We start from the raw sequence: 19,954 nt of genomic DNA on the forward strand, positions 1-19,954 counted from the left end.
CAGAAAGTTTTTCAGTTAGCCCCTTTATTTTACCACAACCAGTAGCCACAGTAACCATGGACATCTCTCAAATTGGATGGGGTGGGGCATTTCTTGAGAAGGACAAGGTATGTGGTCCCCAGAAGAGGCCAGTTTGTACATCAATGTCTTGAAAGTGAGAGCAGTCTTACTAGTGTTGCAACTTTTCAAGATGGTCTTCACTCAGGGATGATTGCAATACAAATAGACAACATGTCAGTAGTCTGTTATATCAACAAACAGGGGGGAAACTGGATCTTACCCATTGTGTTGAGAGGTAAAGAGAGTGTGGCAATGGGTGATCTCTTCCGGTCACCTACTTATGGCAGTGTACATAGCAGGGAAAACCAAAGTGCCAGTAAACAGTCTAAGCAGGTCCCTTTTGATGCCTCACAATTGATTTCTCAATCAAAGAGTGGCAGGAAAGATCTTTCATCAAAGAGGCCAGCTATGCTCCAATCTTTTTGCTTCTCCCCTCAACAATAAGTGCAGCAGGTTCTCCTCCATGGTCCCCTCCACAAGGGAAGTCACCAAGAGATGCTGTAGTCTACATTTGGCCCTCTGGTCTCCTTTATGCTGGGTCTATATTATGTGATTGAAGGACGTATTCATTGAATGCCTTTTCATTGACACATAAACAGCAAAGTCAAAAAACTCCAAATGGCCACTTCAGTGAATTTTTCCCAGGAGAAAAAAACGCTTGGCCGTCGTAGGGAATTTGCCCTTTTCTCCACTGTAGTGTGATCTCGAGGTTGGTATATTTAGTTAGGGGGTGTGGGGGCAAAGCTCCCCACTTCACAGGGTCTGAGAGATTGTTTGGTTGGCCAAGCAGATGTTCTTCGTGTTTCACTGTTGCAGTGATTACATTTGGGTAATCCTGCTGGCAGTGAATACACTCGAACATCTACATTTATGGTAAGTGTACACAACTGTACTTTTTTTCCCCCTGGGAAAAAATTCACTGAAGTGGCCGTTCGGAGTTTTGTGACTTCACTATTTATGTCTCAATGAAAAGCCGTTCGATGAATACGTCTTTCAGTCAGGTAATGTAGACCCCCTTAACCCCATTCCCAAATTTCTACAGAAAGCATCCCCTTTGAAGAGCACAGTCATTCTCATTGTTCCCTTTTGGCCTCATCTGGTTTTGGTTCCCCTTCCTCAGAGCTCATCTTCTGTATACACCTTGGATACTGGAGCCACATCCACACCTTCTGATCTGATGTTGTCCTTTTCATTCTTCCTCACTGATGGATTACGGATCTGACCCTCGGATCCAACTTGGCCACACTTTCAAGACTAAGAACCTAGTCTCGAGCTCCTCCCTGTACCCATAATGCACTAGACCATCCCCACCTCCTCAGATCCCATTTGCCGCCTTCCAGCTAAGATGCAGATCCCTGGTCTTGAGCGAAAGATAATTGTTTTTTCATTGTATTTAGAAAAACCTTTTTGTAAACTTTTAACGATAACTTTATAGTCTCTTTTCAGTATTCTGTGAGCTTATTTTTTTCCTCTCTCGAACTTCTGTGATTCTTCTCAGCTTTATTAGTTTGCTGGTGTTAGGGTGATTACCGCCTCTCTTGCTTCTCTTCTATCCCTTGTGTGTATATATATATATATATATATATATATATATATATATATATATATATGTGTGTGTGTGTGTGTGTGTGTGTGTGCAGTACATATATATGTATATAAAAAAAAAAAAACATTAAAAATGAATGTAGTTAAGAAGCTGCTTCTTGTTTTATTAGTAGTTAAATAGAATGTTTTTTTGTGCTTGTTCCTGCTGATAGCTGTGTGCGTTTTTCTGCTTCATAATCTCCGAAAAACATTTTGGGTCTAAAAGATGCATTTCTTGTGGGCACGAGATCCCAAACTTTGTTGCCCACAAGAAGTGTGTCTGTTGCCTAGGCCCCAAGCATTTAAGGTCAGCCTGCAAAATCTGTGCTATTTTTAATCCCTGGACATTTTCGGATCAACGAAACAAGCTGATCCTAAAAGATTTGCTGCCTGCCTCTTCTTCCTCTTGCCTTGAGCTCAAACCCCCTCTAAGTCACTAGGTTCGGATGAGTCCAGGAAGAGGTCTATGATTGAAGTCTTCCCACTGTTCCACGGAACCTCCTCAGAAGCAGGCTAATCATCGGATCCAACTTCTTCAGATCCGAGATCAACTTCTCTGTCAGATTCACAGTCTTTCACTGATCCGAAAGATATTACCCACTGTTCAGATCCACAGACAGCTTTGGATCCAATGGGGGTTATTGCTATAGGCTCTTCTCCCCTTCCTGTGGCTCCAGCTTCGGATCCTAAGTCTTCAGATCTGACAGGATTTGGACATCAGAAAGTGTATAAAGGCCAGTCTCTCCAACTCTACCAGAAAGGTTGTTTTATACATCTTCCAAGCACTCCAGACCCACCTCATCAGGTTCGTCCAGATCTTCTAGGAGCTTGACAGAGGCAGATATGGACAGGATGATGCAGAGATTCCTCAAAACTCGGATCCAGATGGAGGTCTTGCCAACTCTGGCCCCTCTTGGATCTTTGAGTGCTCCTTTCCAGTCTGTTTAGTTTCCTCCTCCGATCCAATCCTCGTTTTCGGAGATCCAGGATCCAAGTTAACCAAGAGTGTCAGTGCTGGATCCGAGGAAGGCTCCACCTTCGACACCTATGGTAACCCTGACTAGCCCTGCTCAAACTTAATTGGATCAGAGTGGGTCTCGTATCCAAGAGGTCAGCATCGGGTCTGGGGGGTTGGATTCAGCTCCAACTCTCTCTGATCCATCCCTTCCCCTTGGTGCCTCAGCCCTCGACAGTTCAGGTCTGATTCTGTCTGATTAATGGGATCATAAGAAATTATTAGGTTAATAGCCCTAGGGCCCTTAGAAGCCTAGCCAACTTCTTCCCTTATTTCCATTGATTCAGGGTTGGCCTCACCCTCTCTTCCTCAGTTGCCTTAACTCTGAGGGAGATGGGGGGGTTCCCCAGGGCTGTTGCTTCCCAGATTGTCAAAAGGGCTTTCTGTTTGCATATAGAGGTCTGTCCTCTCACATTTCAGATCCTTCCCTCTATTCTTCATCAGGTCCAGGTTTTGAGTCCTTCATTCCTGTCCTGTGTCAGCCTACCCCAGGAAGCCTCCAAGTTCATCCCCTGGGGGAAGTTCCCCTTTTTTCTGACACACCTCCTGAACATCCCACAGAGGAGGTTCTGCCAAAGAAGACATGCAAAAGGAGACATACGGACTCCCAGATGGAGTCCCTCACTGAAGACACCAACTTTAAAGAGGGAGAAGGATCCCCTAGATCACCTCCTTTGGGACATCTTAGAAATCCTTAGAAAGGTGGCTGGTCTGTCCAACCTCCTCCTGAAGAGTTGGTGTTCTTGGAGGCATTTGGGTGGGCCCATCTACCTCTTGGGTGACCCCCCCCCCCACCCCCGGCAGACAAACTTATTGACCTAGTTTCCCACTGGACCTGGAAGGAACCATATGCCGTTGAGCCCATCCCCAAGCATCTGGATAGATTTCCAGTCCACCAGACAGAACAAATTGGAGCAAGGGTGTCCTAGTTGATGACATTGTGGTGGCAGCAGCCACAAAAAAGCAGCTAGCCAGGCAGAACTGCTATGTATAGCTGTACTTCCATATACTCTTTCATGGTATTTTGGATCCATTTCATTTTGGGTATTTTTTTTTCTTGAAGTCCACGTATTAAACATAAAAACAGGGATCCTGTGCAGGTTTTAAAAGGCCCTCCTAAATAAAAAGATGGTACTTTAAGAACCTCCTGATAGATGTTTTATTGGCAGGGTAGTAGGCCTACCTAATTTCTTGTATATTTCAATGAAATTGGAATTTCCAGGAGAGAAGGAGATCTGTATAATCAAATTGAACTCACATGCAGTGCTTCTTTCTTTAACTTTTCAGGAGAGTCTACTTAAACCCTCACATAGATGTACTATAAACAAATGTATTTTTTAGTTATTTGTCCAACCATTTTGCAGTTTTATTTGAAGTTTTTGTTACTCTTTGTTTCTGTATTTTCTTTTTTTTTTTGTATTTTTTTTTAATTGTTATTAGTATTACTGTTATTTTTAATGTAAAGTGCTTAGTCACTTAAATATTGAAATAAACTGAAATAGCTAAGTAATATCAAGGAGAAAGAATGCTCTGCTTTTGACATGAAATGCTTTACACTGGGCTTTGGATTGGTAGATGGCTCCCTAGTACAAGTGGAAGACCCTGTCTGAAAAATTATTTATGATTGAAAAAGGTGAATTTTGAAACTTGCTGTTAACAAAAGTAAAGGATTTTTTTAGACTTCCAGCCCTCTGACATATGTTGGAGGCGGCATCCCCTATATCACTATTATTGAACATATATTGTGAAATTGCTGTACATCGTAGAAGGGAGGGGTTACTCTGGGGTGCCATGACCTCAGTAAATATTGTCCCACATTCATTTCTTTATTTTTGTTAGACATTTGAGTGGGCTGGTACAAGAACCTTTTCAGCCACAATCCAAGCCAAAAGGCAGTCACAACAGAAACAAGAGTTCACTGAAAGATTTACAAACAATTATTCTAAGTAACTGGACCTTTATACATTTAAATGTTCATGCCTTGATGATGTCTCTCATCTAAGTGTGAAATATACAATAGTAGCATACACAGAATGAAACAGTTCCAACAATGACAGTAGTCTGTGGATTTAAGCTATAACAGTTGGTAGAAGTTAATCTTTCCCAGACAGTCATTAAATCCAGATACATTTTGCAGTAACTAGCATTTTTGGGGCAAAGTGTGCCTTCAACTTTTTCAACAAAGATTTTCTGTAGCTATAATTTCATTGGGAAGAAAATTCCAGATGGCATGTGCAAATTTGTGAAAAGATCTTTCGCAAGTAGTTAGTGAACGTTAGGCCCTGTTTAATGTGAGTGAGACTGTAGCTGGATTTGTGCACAGTAAGGATTTTAGCCAGGGCTGGGCAGTACTTACAAGTGAGAGTACTGAATAACAAATTAACTCTTGCAGTAGTGGGTAGCCATTTAGCTTTATAAATACTGCTGCAGTGGTGCAAGAGTTTTATTTTTCATAGTCAAGAGAATAGTAGTGTTTTGTCCAGAGAGAGAGAGGTAGTAATGGGGATAGAGTATTAAGTCTTTGAGATTAGGACATCTATAGCTATAGAACACCTGGCATCTGTTGTAAAGAGATGAGAGCAATTGTACTCAGTTTAAAGTTGTTGCAAGACTTTTGATGTTATCAACTGAACATGGTTCTGGAAGGAAAAGGTATTATCTAGTCAAAGTTCAAATTCAAAATATTTTTGATGTGTAAAGGAAAAGGATTAAAACTCCAACTGGATCTGAGTTGGTGTTTGTGGATGCAGTCGGTAGTCGTCTTCGTGTTCTGAAAAACATAGCTTTGGATTTTGTATTACTAATTTACAGTTTGTAATTAAAAAAGGGAGACAATTCACATTCACTCTATTAATGGACCATACTTCATTAATATGATTACATCAACAACAGGAAGGAAACACAAAGATCTGTAGGTAGTCCTTACACTTCAAATTCACACAGCTGCACGTTTATCATAGGCAGGGCTCAGCTTACAACACTGCTTATGACACACACCTGTCCAGTGGGGATGAAACCCACACTTTCAGTCTAGGGAGGAGGTCAGTTATGGCATAGCATGGTGGTTCTCACCATTTGGAAGAGTGCAAGTAACTCTAAAACTGTGTAAAACGTGTAAATAAAATATAGCAGTTTTATAAAGAACTCATTGCAGGTGATGTATATAGCAGTGATATACAGAGTTCATTGTAGATAGACTGATGTTTCTTTATATAGTAGTGTTTCTGTTAAGCTGTACATGTTCCTTGAAGAACAGATAGCTGTCTAGCAGCATTACTGAAAGCACATGTATTTAATGTGCTAGTGACTGTAATATAAACAAAGGGCTTAGATACCCAGCTAGAAATCATTTGCCTTTTTATAGATAGGGATTTAGTGTCCAGAGCATTGGCTGCAAGAAACAGAGAATCAACTATAGTGAAGAAAGTCACAGAAAAACAAGCTGGAAACTGTTCCAGAGAGAGGGATCCGTAGAGCTTTACTAACAGAGTCCGTTTCCCAGCTGTATAAGGTGGAATATAAGGCTGAATTACAGTTACTTCCTGTGCTTTGGATAAATCACAAGAATCCGTTTTTGCTTGGAAAAGACTTCATTTTGATTTTGTTTCTATTAGATAAACTGCATTTATATAAGACTGGTGGTCTTTAATTTCCAGATATGTACATATTTTACACAACCCAAACTGGCACCAAGGCAGAGATGGAATGAGTCCAGTCTGTCCCCTAGATGGCCAGGGTTTAATTAGTAGTCCAAGCACTATAGTAGAGAGTCAGAGAGGGGTTTAAGTGAGTGGCCTGTGCTGGCTAGTGCATCTTTATGTTGGGGAAGAGCATGCCACATACTGCTTTTGGACTACATCATCTTGTAGGGGCAAAGACTAGAAGTGCTTTCCATACCAGCAAGCAGGGATGCAGGATTGTGAATGCAGCCAAAGAGTGCTTGCAGTGTATTGGAGTTTTGTTGATGTGAGCATTGTGCAATCCATACTGAGGCTTGGCATATCAAGTGTTGCATAGAGCTTGCCAACCAACAGAGAGGGTAATTTGGAACACCTAAAATCTTCTAGCATCCTTCAGGGCAATGTTCAGTTCTTTACAGCTCTTACATATCCATTGTCTGCATCCTCTGATGCCTGGGTTGGGCTGTGTGTGAATTGGTGAATCAGGGGAAACAATGATCAGTGGTCATTGTTGGTGGCGGGAATTCAGCAGAACTGTTGAAAGTTATTCCTATTCCTTACAATATACTTAATAATTTTCCATGTTACGTTTGCATATACATTTAACTAGCTTTAATTGTAACAGATTTTCTGTCTTGTCTGTTTTTTTCAGCATTGTTACAGATTATGGCTGCAGCTGAGGCTGGGCGTGATGTTGCATACTTTACTTTTGGTGATTCCATACTGATGACAGACATATATGAAATACACAAAGGTCTCACAGACAGGAAGTTTACTGTTGGTAAGTAAATTCCTTTATCTTTGATGTCAGCATAATACTTTTGTTTGCAATGTCTAACTTAGGATTCTACACAGTTTTTCCCTTTCATTAAGTTGTTTATTTAAATCAAAACACTGTAAAATGTATGAACAAATTGGACACAAAATCAGTAAACTTGGACGATTATATTATTTAAAAGTGAATTTCCACAATTGATGAAAGAGTAATTTCCTTAGAAATGGTGCACTGAAAGTAAAGTACTGCTTTTATTTTAATTCTAAATGCATTGTTTCACTTGCAGCCTCCATTTCCTGATAAGACCTGTTGTGTCAGGCACAGGACACCAGAAGCTTTTCAGCATGACCCAGGGACCCACTAATGGTCTGTTAGGTTAGTACAAGGATCTTGAAGGGGCCTAGCATAAACCCTGCATTACAGAAGTGAAATGATTATGTCATGCAATACCAGTCAATAGCCTGGCCACAGAATTCAGGCTCTGTTACATGGGCAGAGGTCACCATCAAGAAGCTTTAGGAAGGCTTTAAAGTAGTTCACACAAGATGAAACAAGTACATAAGTGACCAAATCTTTATTAGGTGTTAAGTATTTGATTCAGGCAGTGTAATGTATACTGTCGCTTATTGAGTGATGCATTTCATCTAGTACCACACCAAGATTATACACCCTGCCCATGAACTTATTCTCATAGTAAATTGTGAGAGCGGGACTTGAAGCATTGAAAGGTTTGGCAATTGCTTGCACTATCTCTGTTTCAGTTTTAGTAGGGGGAAATCTCAAACATCTTAGTCATCTTATAAGAATGTCTCCCAAGTAGCCTTCCACTGTTGTTGTCTGATAAATTAGAGCATCATCTGTGTAAAGCAGGTAACACAGCCATCTCCTTTTAATGGCAAGTCCAGGTGTTTACATATCTGCAGGGTTGGAATCTTGCTGTGTGCCACACTACATAAAATTAATACCAGCCCATCCATGGTCGAGTGACGTTAAAGACATGCAGGGAGGTGCGTGCGTGAATGAGTTTGCCTTGTTTGAAGGTTGCGCATCAGGTGGGCAACTCGACACCGTAAAAAACCACTGCCAATCATTAGCGGACCAGAGTTCTGTTGTGGCGACCCCTAACCGGGAAAAGCCAAAAGACTTTATTTTACCCCCTGGGTGTGACCTGAGAAGTGGAGACAGACTTTTCAAGGACTGTTGCATAAAGTCTACAGTGACTGCCCATGCTATTACCCAGAATCCCTGCCACATTATCAGATGAGGAACAGAGATTGAGAACCAAGACAAAATACAGTAGCTAATCAGTTAACACTGGAATGTCTGGTTCTGGATAGATATCCCTATGGAAGTATTGCCCCTGCTGCCACAGGATGTTTGGATGGAGTGAAGGGACATGAATGATGCCACATGGCACAAGAATATACAGGGACCACACAGGAGATTTCTTAATTTCTTTCTGTCCAAGCAGTATTTCTTGTTGAAAATGTTGTCATTTGGTCTCTTTTCAGCATCCACAGTGTTTTCCAAGATGGCAGTCATGATGGCTAGTGTCTTGCAAGAGAATGCTCTCCTTATGTTCCCCTGCCTGGATGACTGACTTATGGTAGCACTATTGATTCCTCTGATAAAGTCTTTAAGGTTCAGACAAAAGCGCTTTTTCCTTGCACCAGATAAAGTTTTCAACACAATTACTCTTGATTTGTCTTTATTTATAAAATGCAAAATGTTATCTTTGATCCCAATGCAATGGATTGCCTTTCTAGACCCAGAGTTGAACACACTGCCATGATAGTTGTTCCTGCCCTTGAAAAATGGTCAAGAAGTCATTATTTATTTTATTATATTTCTTTATTTATTTCACATTCGTGTACCAGGCAAGTCCAACCGGGATCACATCGCATTTTTGGCTGAGGCCCAGGGAGAAAAGTTCCTTATTGACATAATATGGGTACACATAAGTAAGCTTATTAAAGAGCCTAATACAGAAGAATGACACATTGCCAAGTAAAAAAATCAGCTTCAACTTGAATTACCATGTGAACTTATGCACATGTACTGCAAATATTTGGACAGCTATAACAAGCTGAAAAAGAACATTGTCAACAGATAGAGTATTTACAAGTTACAATTATTAGAAATGACATTAAACACACCGAGTTCACTCCTTGGAACAGAGATGGCTAGATAATATAGCCTGGGCAAAAATATATTTGATCTTTATCTAAAGAATAGATTTTACCAATTCCTTCTCTCTGAACATTGTCAAAGTATGCTGGTGGTAGAAAGAGGGAGGGGCTAGTTCAGTCTGGAGCAGTGAAGGAGCAGAATCAGGTTTTATTTGGATAGTGTTTTAGTAGTAGTATGAAGTTGGAGAGGTTAGAGGTACATCTAATTTGCAGAGGGATGAAATTACATTTTTCAGCAAGAGAGTATTGGGTAGAGAATTTGGCCGTAGAATTTGTGGGGTTTATATATGCTGAGAAGATGTTGTTCGTTAGATTGAAGTAGTCTAATAAGGTGAATAGGAGTGGGTGTAATAACAGGGCAGTAATCGACTTTGTGAATAATGTTATTTGTAGTGATAAACTGTATATAATCTAAGTGTTGAGGCAGTTCAGTCCATTTCAAAGCCTTAATGGCAGTCCAGTAGTAGCTGTGGTATTGTTTGTTAGTGGCAAATTTTGTAACCTTGCAACTGCATGCCTACAGCTTATTTTTAACAGTAGCATGAAGGTTGGTTAGGTTGAGGGCACCATATAAGAGAGATGGGAGAAGGTGGGTAGTGGCAAGAGTGGTTTTGGTGGTGTTGCTAAGGAAGTTTGTATGCCTTTAGAGCATTCCTAATTTCTGATGTGTCTGTTTTTTTATGTTATTTTGAGCATGCAGGTCAAATTTAGTTTTGTTTATTGAAAAGATTTTGAAATTTGCTTTCTCAGGCTTGTAGGATTTGGGGAAACATAGCAATAACTTTTTTTTTTCTTTAGGGTTGAGTAGATAATGGACAGTATGGAGTTACTTTTCAACTGAGGAAGAGACTTCTTGTGTGATATGGAGGAGATGAGGGAACTTATTAGATGCAGATGTAAGTGCAGAATCATCAGCATGTTGCATCAGCGATGCTGGACCTATGGAAGTGTAGACGTTATTGATAAAGATATTAAAGAGGAGGGGACCAAGAATAGAGCCTTGGGGGTACACCAGTGAAGACTTGCAGGTATTGTGAGAGAGTGTTCTGCCATTTCACAGACCGTTAAATAGCTGTTGAACCTTAGTAATGAAGAAGGGGTTAGTCCAAGCTGAGAAAATTTATACAGGAGTTTAAGGTAAGAAACTGTATTGAAAGCTTTTGACAGGTCAAGAAATAAGGAGGAAACAAGTTTGCCTGAGTCCCTGTATTCGTTTAAGGTGTCAGTGAATGATAGTAGGGCAGTAGTTGTACTGTGTCCTTGACGGAAGCCATGTTGGGTTAGAGACATTCTTGTAGAACATGGTGGAGGACTTGCTTATGAATGCATCTTTCAAGAATGTTTGAGAGAGGAGATAATATTGCAATAGGCTAGAAGTTACAGATGTCAGCCAAGATGCCCACTTTTTAAAGAGGTATAATATAGGATTTTTTCCATAGTGAGGTTACATAGAATTCAGATATCAATCTCTTGATAAGGACAGAGACTGGGCATGCTATGGCATCAGCAGCTATCTTTAGGTATTCATGTGGGAGGTTGTCAGCTGCAGTGAAGCAAGGTTTGGGTTTAAGCAGAAGTTTTTTTATCATTGATGTGATGTGGAGACAGTTCCTAACTGGAAGATGATAGCAACGGATGTAGAGGAGAAATTAGGTTCAGATGGGGATACATGGGGGAAGTGTAAAGGAAGTGGTAGTGGATATGGTGTATGGAGATTGTTGGTTTTAGTCTAAACTGTCTTTTGCTGTATTACTAGGATTGGGTGTTATTGAGGGGGTGGTAGAAACACTGGGTGAGGTGAATAGTTTTTAGTTAGGGAGATAATGCCTTACATGAAGTGAGTATTGATTAAGGTTGCAGTTTTTAGTGGAGAGCTATTTTTTTTTTTGAGCCTGGATGTTACAGGTTATGTATTGATGTCCAGTAATTTTGGGGTTCATTTTTGTGGTGAAGTTGTAAATGGTAGGATTTTTTTTCCTAGATTCCGCAATTCTGTGTAAAGTTGCAGGTTACTGGGAGTTTTAAGTTTAAGCCATTCTTTCCAAACTGTGTTTCTGTTAGACATTGTGGCGTTTGGGTAATGAGCCATGGAGAGAGGTTAATTTTCACTCTTTTGGCAGAGTGGGGCTTGGTTGTTTAAAGTATTTAAGAATAAGGTATTAAAAGTAGGGTTGCCAGCTTTCTTTGTGGCTAAACCCACTAAAGGTCTGCATGCCCATCACCACCCCCGCCCCATTCCACCCCTCTCCCACCCATGCCCCACCCATTTTGTGACCTCATCATGACATGGGGCAGCCCTCTTTTCTATTCTGGATGCCTGCTTTTAGATTTGGATTTTAATTTAAAATATTTATTTCAAATTTTATAGCATAAACTACTGATACACATATGCCAAACAAAGCAATACAGTCTCACAATAAAAACAGAATTGCTTCTCCTCTTTACCATACCACCTCCTTCTTTTACTCTTAATATGCTTTTGTGAAGCCTTGGTGTGCCTGCCTATCTATACAGGACTGAACCATCAATCACAGAAAAGGGGTAGTACACAAAGCTACAAAGCTCATACCAATATAAATAAAATAAAATAATGCAGATCAAAAAAAAAAAGGTTAATGAAGAATTATCCTCAATTATCCTATATACATACAGAATAAACAGCACACATGCAAAGAAAAAAAGGCTACAGAGCTATGTCTGTGATGCAAAAGGTAATGACATACATTGAGTTTCAGGCTTTATACTCTTCAAAAAAATAATGCTAATTCAAAACCTGTTACTATATCAACTTTCTGTTACTATATCAACTTTCTAAGTAAAGTTTGTAAAAGACACATCCAGCACACTTCTTGGTCACAATCATTTGAACTTCAAAGCCATATGATGCAAATGGAAATGGACCTATTGCAGCAGCACACCACAGAGTGTGGTGCAGCCATCATAATAGTATCCCTTGTGGAGGTGACTACTTGGGACATTCTTGACCAATGTAATGGAACACACATACAAGGAATTGATTACATTTTGTGTCAGAACAATACAATGACAAATGGACATAGTCTTAACATTAATTATAATAATCAAGTCTGTTCATCAAATGGGAATGAGCACTGCATTTACACAATCTGTCAAAGTCTAGATGATAAACAAGGCAGTTACTGTCACTGAGGTCACATCTGGAAAGCTTTCCTTTAATATACAGTGCATTCTGAAAATGTTGCCTTTAAATGCTGGCTTTTGCGCGTGATGACATCGACAGCGCGCAGTATAATTAAAAAAAAAAAAAAAAAACAAAAAGTCGGTTTTGAATGAAATTTCTAACCGGACAACTTTTCAAAAAACCGGACAGTCCGGTCAAAAACCGGACATCTGGCAACCCTAATTAAAAGTATTGACTGCCTCGTTTCAAATTATTGATGAAAGAGTCTGTATTAAATTTAGATAAGGTTTCTGTTTTTTATAAATTGGTGATTGTTAGGTTGGTGAATATTTCTATGTGTATAAGCTGGAAGTCAGAACAGTGGCATCTTGGCTGAGGAAGTAATGCACAGTTCAGGCTCTGATCGTGCTAAAGTTTGTGGGCCTGATGTCAGTTATGGTACCATTTGCATGTTTTAAGATGCTGGTGTTGCAGTTGACTGTGAGGTGTTAATGACTGCATGGACCTCGTATGTTTCTGGATCTTCTCTTTATGTTTGACTCAAATCTTTGAGCTTTTGAGTTGAGAACAACCCCCTTCCAGCCTCTTGATGGGCCTCTGTGTCATGGACATGTGAACCTCTTGTATGTTCTGATGATAGATGGTTTGCTGGGAGGAAAGGGAGCACAATTTAGCTCCCATATAGTGCTTGGGCTGTGGTCCCCTTGGAGAGGGAATACTGTATCAGTCATATAGAGCTGCTGACAGCCTTCCAGGATGGAAAAACTGATTCATTGTCTGCTACTCAGTAACTTATTTATTTGGGCTGTTCTGTAACTTCTAACAAAGCAGCAGGGCATATAGTTATACCCTCTGTGCTGAAAGTGGATGCTTGTTGGCCATAAAGCAGAGATGGAAACATCATTGTCTTAGCAATTCATATTCCATGTGAAATTAATACACTGGGAAACTCTTGGAGATGCACCTCCTGCCCTTTTCTGCAGTTGCTGTTACAGAGACCAAGTCTGGTTTAAATATTCCAGAAATGGGGCACTCCAGAAGTTGGCCTTTTTGCCTGTCAGGAGAAAGTCTTCCTCCTCCTGTTGTACATTGTGCAGTAGGGCAAGTTGGAGGTAGATATGTACACATCTACCATTCTGTGACATGAAAGATTCTTGGATGCCTTCCTGCAATTCCTGTTGGTCTCATCCCTCATTTGGAAATTCATAAAAGACCAGCACAAATTCTTTTCACCTTCTGGTAGATGAGAATGCAGCTGTTGAGGTTTTTATCTTCCTTAGTTTGGTAAACTGTCCCAGTCCTAACCAAGGCTGTTCCTCACAGTCAGCCTGATAGCTGGTTCCACCTCAGAGCATGGTTCCTGATGAAAATCTGGTTATCTTACTAGATCTTTCAGCTGTGGTGACAGAAAAGATGGGGCTGTTAGGAAGTTTTCTGCTTAGTAGTTCTGAGACCTTTCTGCTTATTAGTCCTGAACCTCCTTGTGGAGGAGCTTCTTTTCCTGGGTGAAGTATTATCATATTCATATAACACCTCATTTAATCAGTTGGCTGATTATCCTAATGTATATCAGGCACTTGTATTTCTATATGTCTACTTAGGGTCTATATCATACATTCAAACGTTGAATTGTCCGAACGTCGAAACTTCAAACTGGGAAGTTCGAACTTTCAAAATAGCGAAGCCGCAGAACACCAGATTTTTTCCCAGGGAAAACATTTCGTGGGTCGTTTCCTCGGCTTTGATATTTTCTCCACTGTGGTGAGATAATATTGCAATAGGCTAGAAGTTACAGATGTCAGCCAAGATGCCCACTTTTTAAAGAGGTATAATATAGGATTTTTTCCATAGTGAGGTTACATAGAATTCAGATATCAATCTCTTGGTAAGGACAGAGACTGGGCATGCTACGGCATCAGCAGCTATCTTTAGGTATTCATGTGGGAGGTTGTCAGCTGCAGTGAAGCAAGGTTTGGGTTTATTTAAGTGGGGGGGGTGTGGGGGTGAAGCCCCCCCACATCAGAAAGAGTTTGAAGTATTCTGGGGTTTTTTTTGTTTGCTTTGTGCCGGTATATTTAAGTGGGGGGGGGTGGGGGTGAAGCCCCCCCTCATCGGAAAGAGTTTGAAGTATTCTGGGGGTTTTTTTGTTTGCTTTGTGCCGGAACAGCAATTTTTTTTTCCCTGGGGAAAAAAATCACTGTTCTGAGCATTCAAACTTTTTGCATTTCGAAGTTCCGAGTTCAATATTTACATAGTCGAACTTATGACAGTTCGACTATGTGATATAGACCCCGTCTACTTATATGTTTCTTAGCCAGGTAGATGGATTGGTCTGAAGATGATTCTCAAAAGAGCCTATTCCAAAATTGTAACTGTAAAAGGATTTAAAAGATTGTTGACAGTAAAGTAGAAATAACAGTATGCAGCGAATACAGAGTACAGTAAAAAAACAGGCAGTATGCAGAAAGCAGACTGTACAGTAAACAAATGGCAGGGATATGCAAAGTATGCACAGCTGAGCAGATTCTTATTTATTTTAAACATTATTGAGTTTGTATACATGATTGACTTGGGCCTTAGTTATTAGTTCATGAGCAGACTGCATGAATCAACTCTTTTGGGCTTTTATAACCTTCTGTGTGGCATAACTATGACCCAGCAGAAGATGATTAAGCAGGTTTTATGAGAGAGTATTGCACCCCTCTCCTCCTTTGTACTCATTGGTGTCTAAACCTTGTGACTTACAATCTTGCCAAACCTCCATTCAGAGCTGCTAATTTGGTAGCATTGGAGGATTGTTATTAATTTGTGGGAAGACACTTTTGTTTTTTTTTTTCAGGGAGATAATCATCACTTCTCACAAGATGTTTAAGTTTCAGGCCACGGCTTTTAGAGAATTATATTCGATCTTACATAAAGACTGGGTATTCCTTAGGATTTAAACTGGTGTCTGTATATCCATGAAACAGTCCAGTCATCTTTCTACTTTCTTTGAAAGGCAGAACCCAGGGCAGAGAGAGCCCTTCATGCCTTGGATATGCACTGTCAGTGTTGTGGGTTTTTTTTCATAATGTGTGACATTAAGGAGATGGCTGTTCATCTCATTTGCTCTACGAATGAAGGAAAAGAAGAAAATGGTTGATAGCTGCCTAACTCTTTGTTGGCAGATTGCCAAGTGCATAATCTTTTGCATTCAGGTCTTTTGGATGATGCTACCATTAAAGACTGCTTTTCTGGAGGTGTGGGTGCTTCCTATGCTTGAGTCAAGAATGTGTCCACTGCAGGCATTTGCATTTCATCTTGGTCATCACTGCATAACTTCACCAAACATTAGTGTTTCATCCACAACTCCATCTATTCTTCAGGATTCAGCCTTTAAAACTTTGCTCCTTGGGCTGTTCTCCAGCTTCTGCCACCCTGGTGGATTACTGTCTGAAATGTTCTCCATTGATTGGTCCCATCCGAAAAGAAGTCCCTGTGCTGGATATAACATATGCAGTCTTACCTTGTCTGTTGCTCTATGAATGAATGCTGATTGATGGATCACAGATAACCTAAACACCACCTCCATCAGTCATCTGATGATGGATTTGTCTGTAGACTGGGCACATACATACTTCTGTGTTACTTATTATTCATGTATGCGCATCTTTGTTGTTATGTCTTGATTTGCAGTAAATATACTTGCTTGCTAGTAATTGGGGGAAACTGCTGATCACAGATTGTAGGCCATACGTATGCTGTGATTGTATTGTGTCATAACATTTGCTAGCACTAAGCACACCTATTGTCAAGCAGGGCACAAAGTCTCTTTGCCTGACTCCCAGTACTGTCCTGCCATGGGCTCATTACTTGATATATTGTTGAGTTTGTATCATTTCCTATTGGAGTTGGGTAGTGTACTGCTTTCCCCCAAAGGGATTTCTGAGGATTGTGATGTCTTTGTTTCTGGAACTGGCAGGAACAATGAGACCTCTTCCCTATGTAATTATTTTCCAGATAACTCCAGCTTTTGAGAGGACTTCTGTTTAATGAAGTCCTGTGTGAACTGGCCTATAGCTCCTGTGCCTTCTCTCCAGAAGAAACTAAACCAGTATTTGGGGAAGGTTGCATACAGTTATAACATTAAGTTGTCTTTCCCACTGAGCCTGCCCTTAAAGATGCAATTTATGTGTTCTAAGAACATCAGGATTCTACTGTTTATATTCCTGAGAGCTCAGATGCTCTCTAAAACCCCTCAGTGAAATAGTGAAATGGAGTGACATTCTGACAAAGCAGTCTGGGGATGATTTTTGTCTGATGTCTTCATCGAGTATAGGTCTCAGAGACCACCACTTTACCACCAAACAGCTTTGGTCAGGGTGGGTAAGTGTTCTCTGTAGCCATTTTTGGCCTTTTCCTTACATGTCTCATGTATTTCACCGTTCCCAATTTCAGTCCTTCTTTGTGTACTTAGCTTTAGAAAACTTGGCAGTGCTTCCTTATTTGGAAGTCAGAGTCCCTGGAAAAGATTGCTATGACAGCTCTTTTTGTTAGTTTTCATGCAGTCTGCTGTGTTTCTGATATGGTTATGGTAGCAGAAATAAATCTGTACTGAATGACAAGGCATGAATTGTACTCCTTCAACTGTGGGCTGAGGCATGCCATTCTAGATACCCCTTTCTGCTGAAAACCTGCAAAATATGATGCAGGCATTGACCACCTCAAAGGGTCTATGTAACTCTCGAACCAGCTTCTTCCTTCTGAGTCTGCCAAGCTCCACAAGAAGCAAGAGCCATCATGTAAGATGGAGAAGACTCTCAAAGGTCAGCTGGGATTGTCCTCCATTCCCCTACTACATCACCCAGTAGGCAGACCCTACAGGTACTACCAACACAGCATTCATGACTATTCCACAGCACTACCCATTGGAGAACAATACCCCATGTTTTCCCCAGCTTGAAAGACTGTAACCAAGGACCATTGGGTTCTGGTCCTTTTGTCAGGTGGTAGAATTCAGAGTCATTTGGTTTGACAGTTCTTTACTACCAGCTGGTCTAGTAGCATTCCTGAAGGCATCCTAATCACTAATACTCAAAGGTACAGTAGAGATTGTTCCACATTTTAAGAAATGCAGGGATTCTCTTCCCATCTCTTCTTTATTCCAAATGGGACAGCAAGTATTTTTTTAAGCCGCCTTGCATCACTTCACTGAGCATATTGAGTAACATCAAATTCCAGATGTTGAATTTCCAGGGGGTCATTTTCCTGCTCACAGAAATTACTCAGTGTCAGCAGAAAACAGGTTCCTTCACTATTTTTTGCTTTGGCTTCAGTTTTACTATTGAGTGTTGCCATTACCCTTGGCAGACATTGAGCTCATTGTGTTCCCCTGGATATCTTGAGGACTCTGCCTTGGTGGTGCCATCAAGAGACACCCTCACAATGGTATCTATGTAAATCCTTTTGTAGCAGCACTTTCTGATGGACACTGTAAGCTGGAAGACCACCACTCATTCTTGGCCATTATGCACAAATGGTTTGATTCCTGAAGACTTGCTGTCAGTGTAAATGACACTCCAGTGTAAGGCCTATCTGTAAGACAGGCTTACACTGTATTAAGTCTTGTATACCAAGAGCAAGTCATCTAGTATTTGGGCAGGCTTACATTGAGAGCAACTCTTTTGCATTTAGACCCTAGGTGAAACTGTTCTGTTTCCCTTGGAGACTAATTGTTGAAATGTTAGATCTGAAGATGTTTTTCATTTGATCTTCAACCTGTCTGTTCAGATCCAACATCGGATCCAACTCGCCTGTATACCATAGCTCTAGGATATGAAAAATCTGAGCTCCTTCCCTACCCATAATGCCCTGCTCTCCCTTGATCCCTCAGATCTCGTTTGCCAGGTTTTCGAACAGCATCAGGTTTGCGATTGTCTGAGCTCCTTTGCGGTTTAGTGAGTACGTTTTTGATAATTTTCTTCTAAGTTTTTCTGCCTATTGTAGTCCCCCCCCCCCCGTCCTCTTTCATTATCTCTGCATGGATCCATTTATTTACATGGTTCCTTCTGCTTTCTGTCTTTTTTCCTTCTTATGTATTAAAAAAAATGTAAAAGGTTTCTAACTTAGAAACCCCTTTCCTTTACTAAGCTGCTTGTCTTCTGCCTTTAGTATGTCAGATAAATCAACTGGGTTTAAGAAGTGTGCTATGTTTGGGCATAAGATCACTCTTTCAGATGCCCACACTGAGTGTGTTGTTTGCTTAGAGGCCACTCGTTTGGACTCCTCATATGCCATTTGTACTGGTTTCAATCAGCGCGTGCTGATTGATAGAAGGAATAAACTCATCCTTAAGGACCTTTTACCCTCTTCTTACTCCTTTGGGTCTCCTTCCACTTCAGGGGCTCAAACCCACACCAAGAAACACAAGAAGAAGAAATGATCCCTGTTCAGAGCTTCTTCTTTTCCCGGTGAGCCTTTTCATAAGTCTGCCCAAACATTTGATCCTAAGTTCTCAAATCCGAGTGTCTGCGAGGAATCTGCCCAGCTGTAATCTCAGGGGTTCTCTCTGGAGCCGATTTCCTTAAGACCTAAGTCAATATTGTTACTATCCCCTAGACCAGCCTGCAGGCAGACTTCTGTTGCTTCTTCTACCAGGTCCTCCCGGAGCCTTTCTGAAGCTGAGGTTGACAGGATGCTGATGAGGTTTCTGAAGGCACAAATTCAACTGGGGGTTTTGCCTGCTCCATCCTCTGTTGGATCCGGTAGCCACCGGCCTTCCTTTGTTTCCACCTCTCTTTCTCCGATCTGACCCCAGGCTTCATAGTTGTCAGACTCGAGGATCCTGAAAGCTGATACGTCAGAGCCGACTGGTATGATTACCTTGACTCCAACGGTTGCCCTGAGTAGTTTGGCCCCGGCAGTCATGGATCGGAGCAGTTCTTGGAGCTGTAGCGTGGGTGTCGAATCCAAGGATTTGATGTTAGCTGCAAAGTTTTTGAAGCTGTCTTTTCCCCTCTGAGCCTCATCACTTGATAGTTCGGCTCTGACTCCCCTGTCGGATCCAGGAGTGGTGGGGACTTGTAGGGTTTCTCCCCCAACAGCTTAGGCTCTGGCAGAGGTTCCTTCGGATCCCCGGTCACCCTCTGCATTTGAGGTGGTGGAGAGGGTTTTTCTCCACTCCTAGGAGAGCCTTGACTCTCCCTTACTTGGAGCCTGGTCCCTCCTGAGGAGAGTTAGTGCAAGAGTCATTCTTTTTGTCTCCTCCCGGACAGCCTACCCAGAAAAACTTCCAGACTTCTTCCTAACTGGAGCACCCAGAGTCTTCAATACCTTCCAGGAGCACCCCACTGAGGAGGTTCATCGTAAGCATATGTGCAAAAGGAGGCATGTGGATTCCTGCCCGGAATCCCTCACCGAGGACATTACCTTGGATGAAGGGAAAGGATCCCCAAGATCCCCACCTGAAGATGTCTCCTTTGGAGCACATCATGAAAATCCTGCACCAGAAGG

General features: G+C 41.2%; 1 protein-coding gene across 2 annotated transcripts in view; it reads left to right on the top strand.

Moving 5' to 3' along the window:
* Positions 1–19,954, top strand: part of PARG (poly(ADP-ribose) glycohydrolase) — a 2,766,579-nt gene that overhangs the window by 2,739,793 nt on the left and 6,832 nt on the right. For both annotated transcript variants that reach the window (XM_044056515.1, XM_044056516.1), the window contains exon 17: positions 6,992–7,120. In XM_044056515.1, the coding sequence (XP_043912450.1) occupies positions 6,992–7,120 (129 nt within the window). The remainder of the gene's footprint in view (positions 1–6,991; positions 7,121–19,954) is intronic.

The sequence above is a fragment of the Protopterus annectens genome, chromosome 14.part0 (genome assembly GCF_019279795.1).
Source record: "Protopterus annectens isolate FY-2018-M chromosome 14.part0, PAN1.0, whole genome shotgun sequence".
In the NCBI taxonomy this organism is placed as follows: Eukaryota; Metazoa; Chordata; order Ceratodontiformes; family Protopteridae; genus Protopterus; species Protopterus annectens.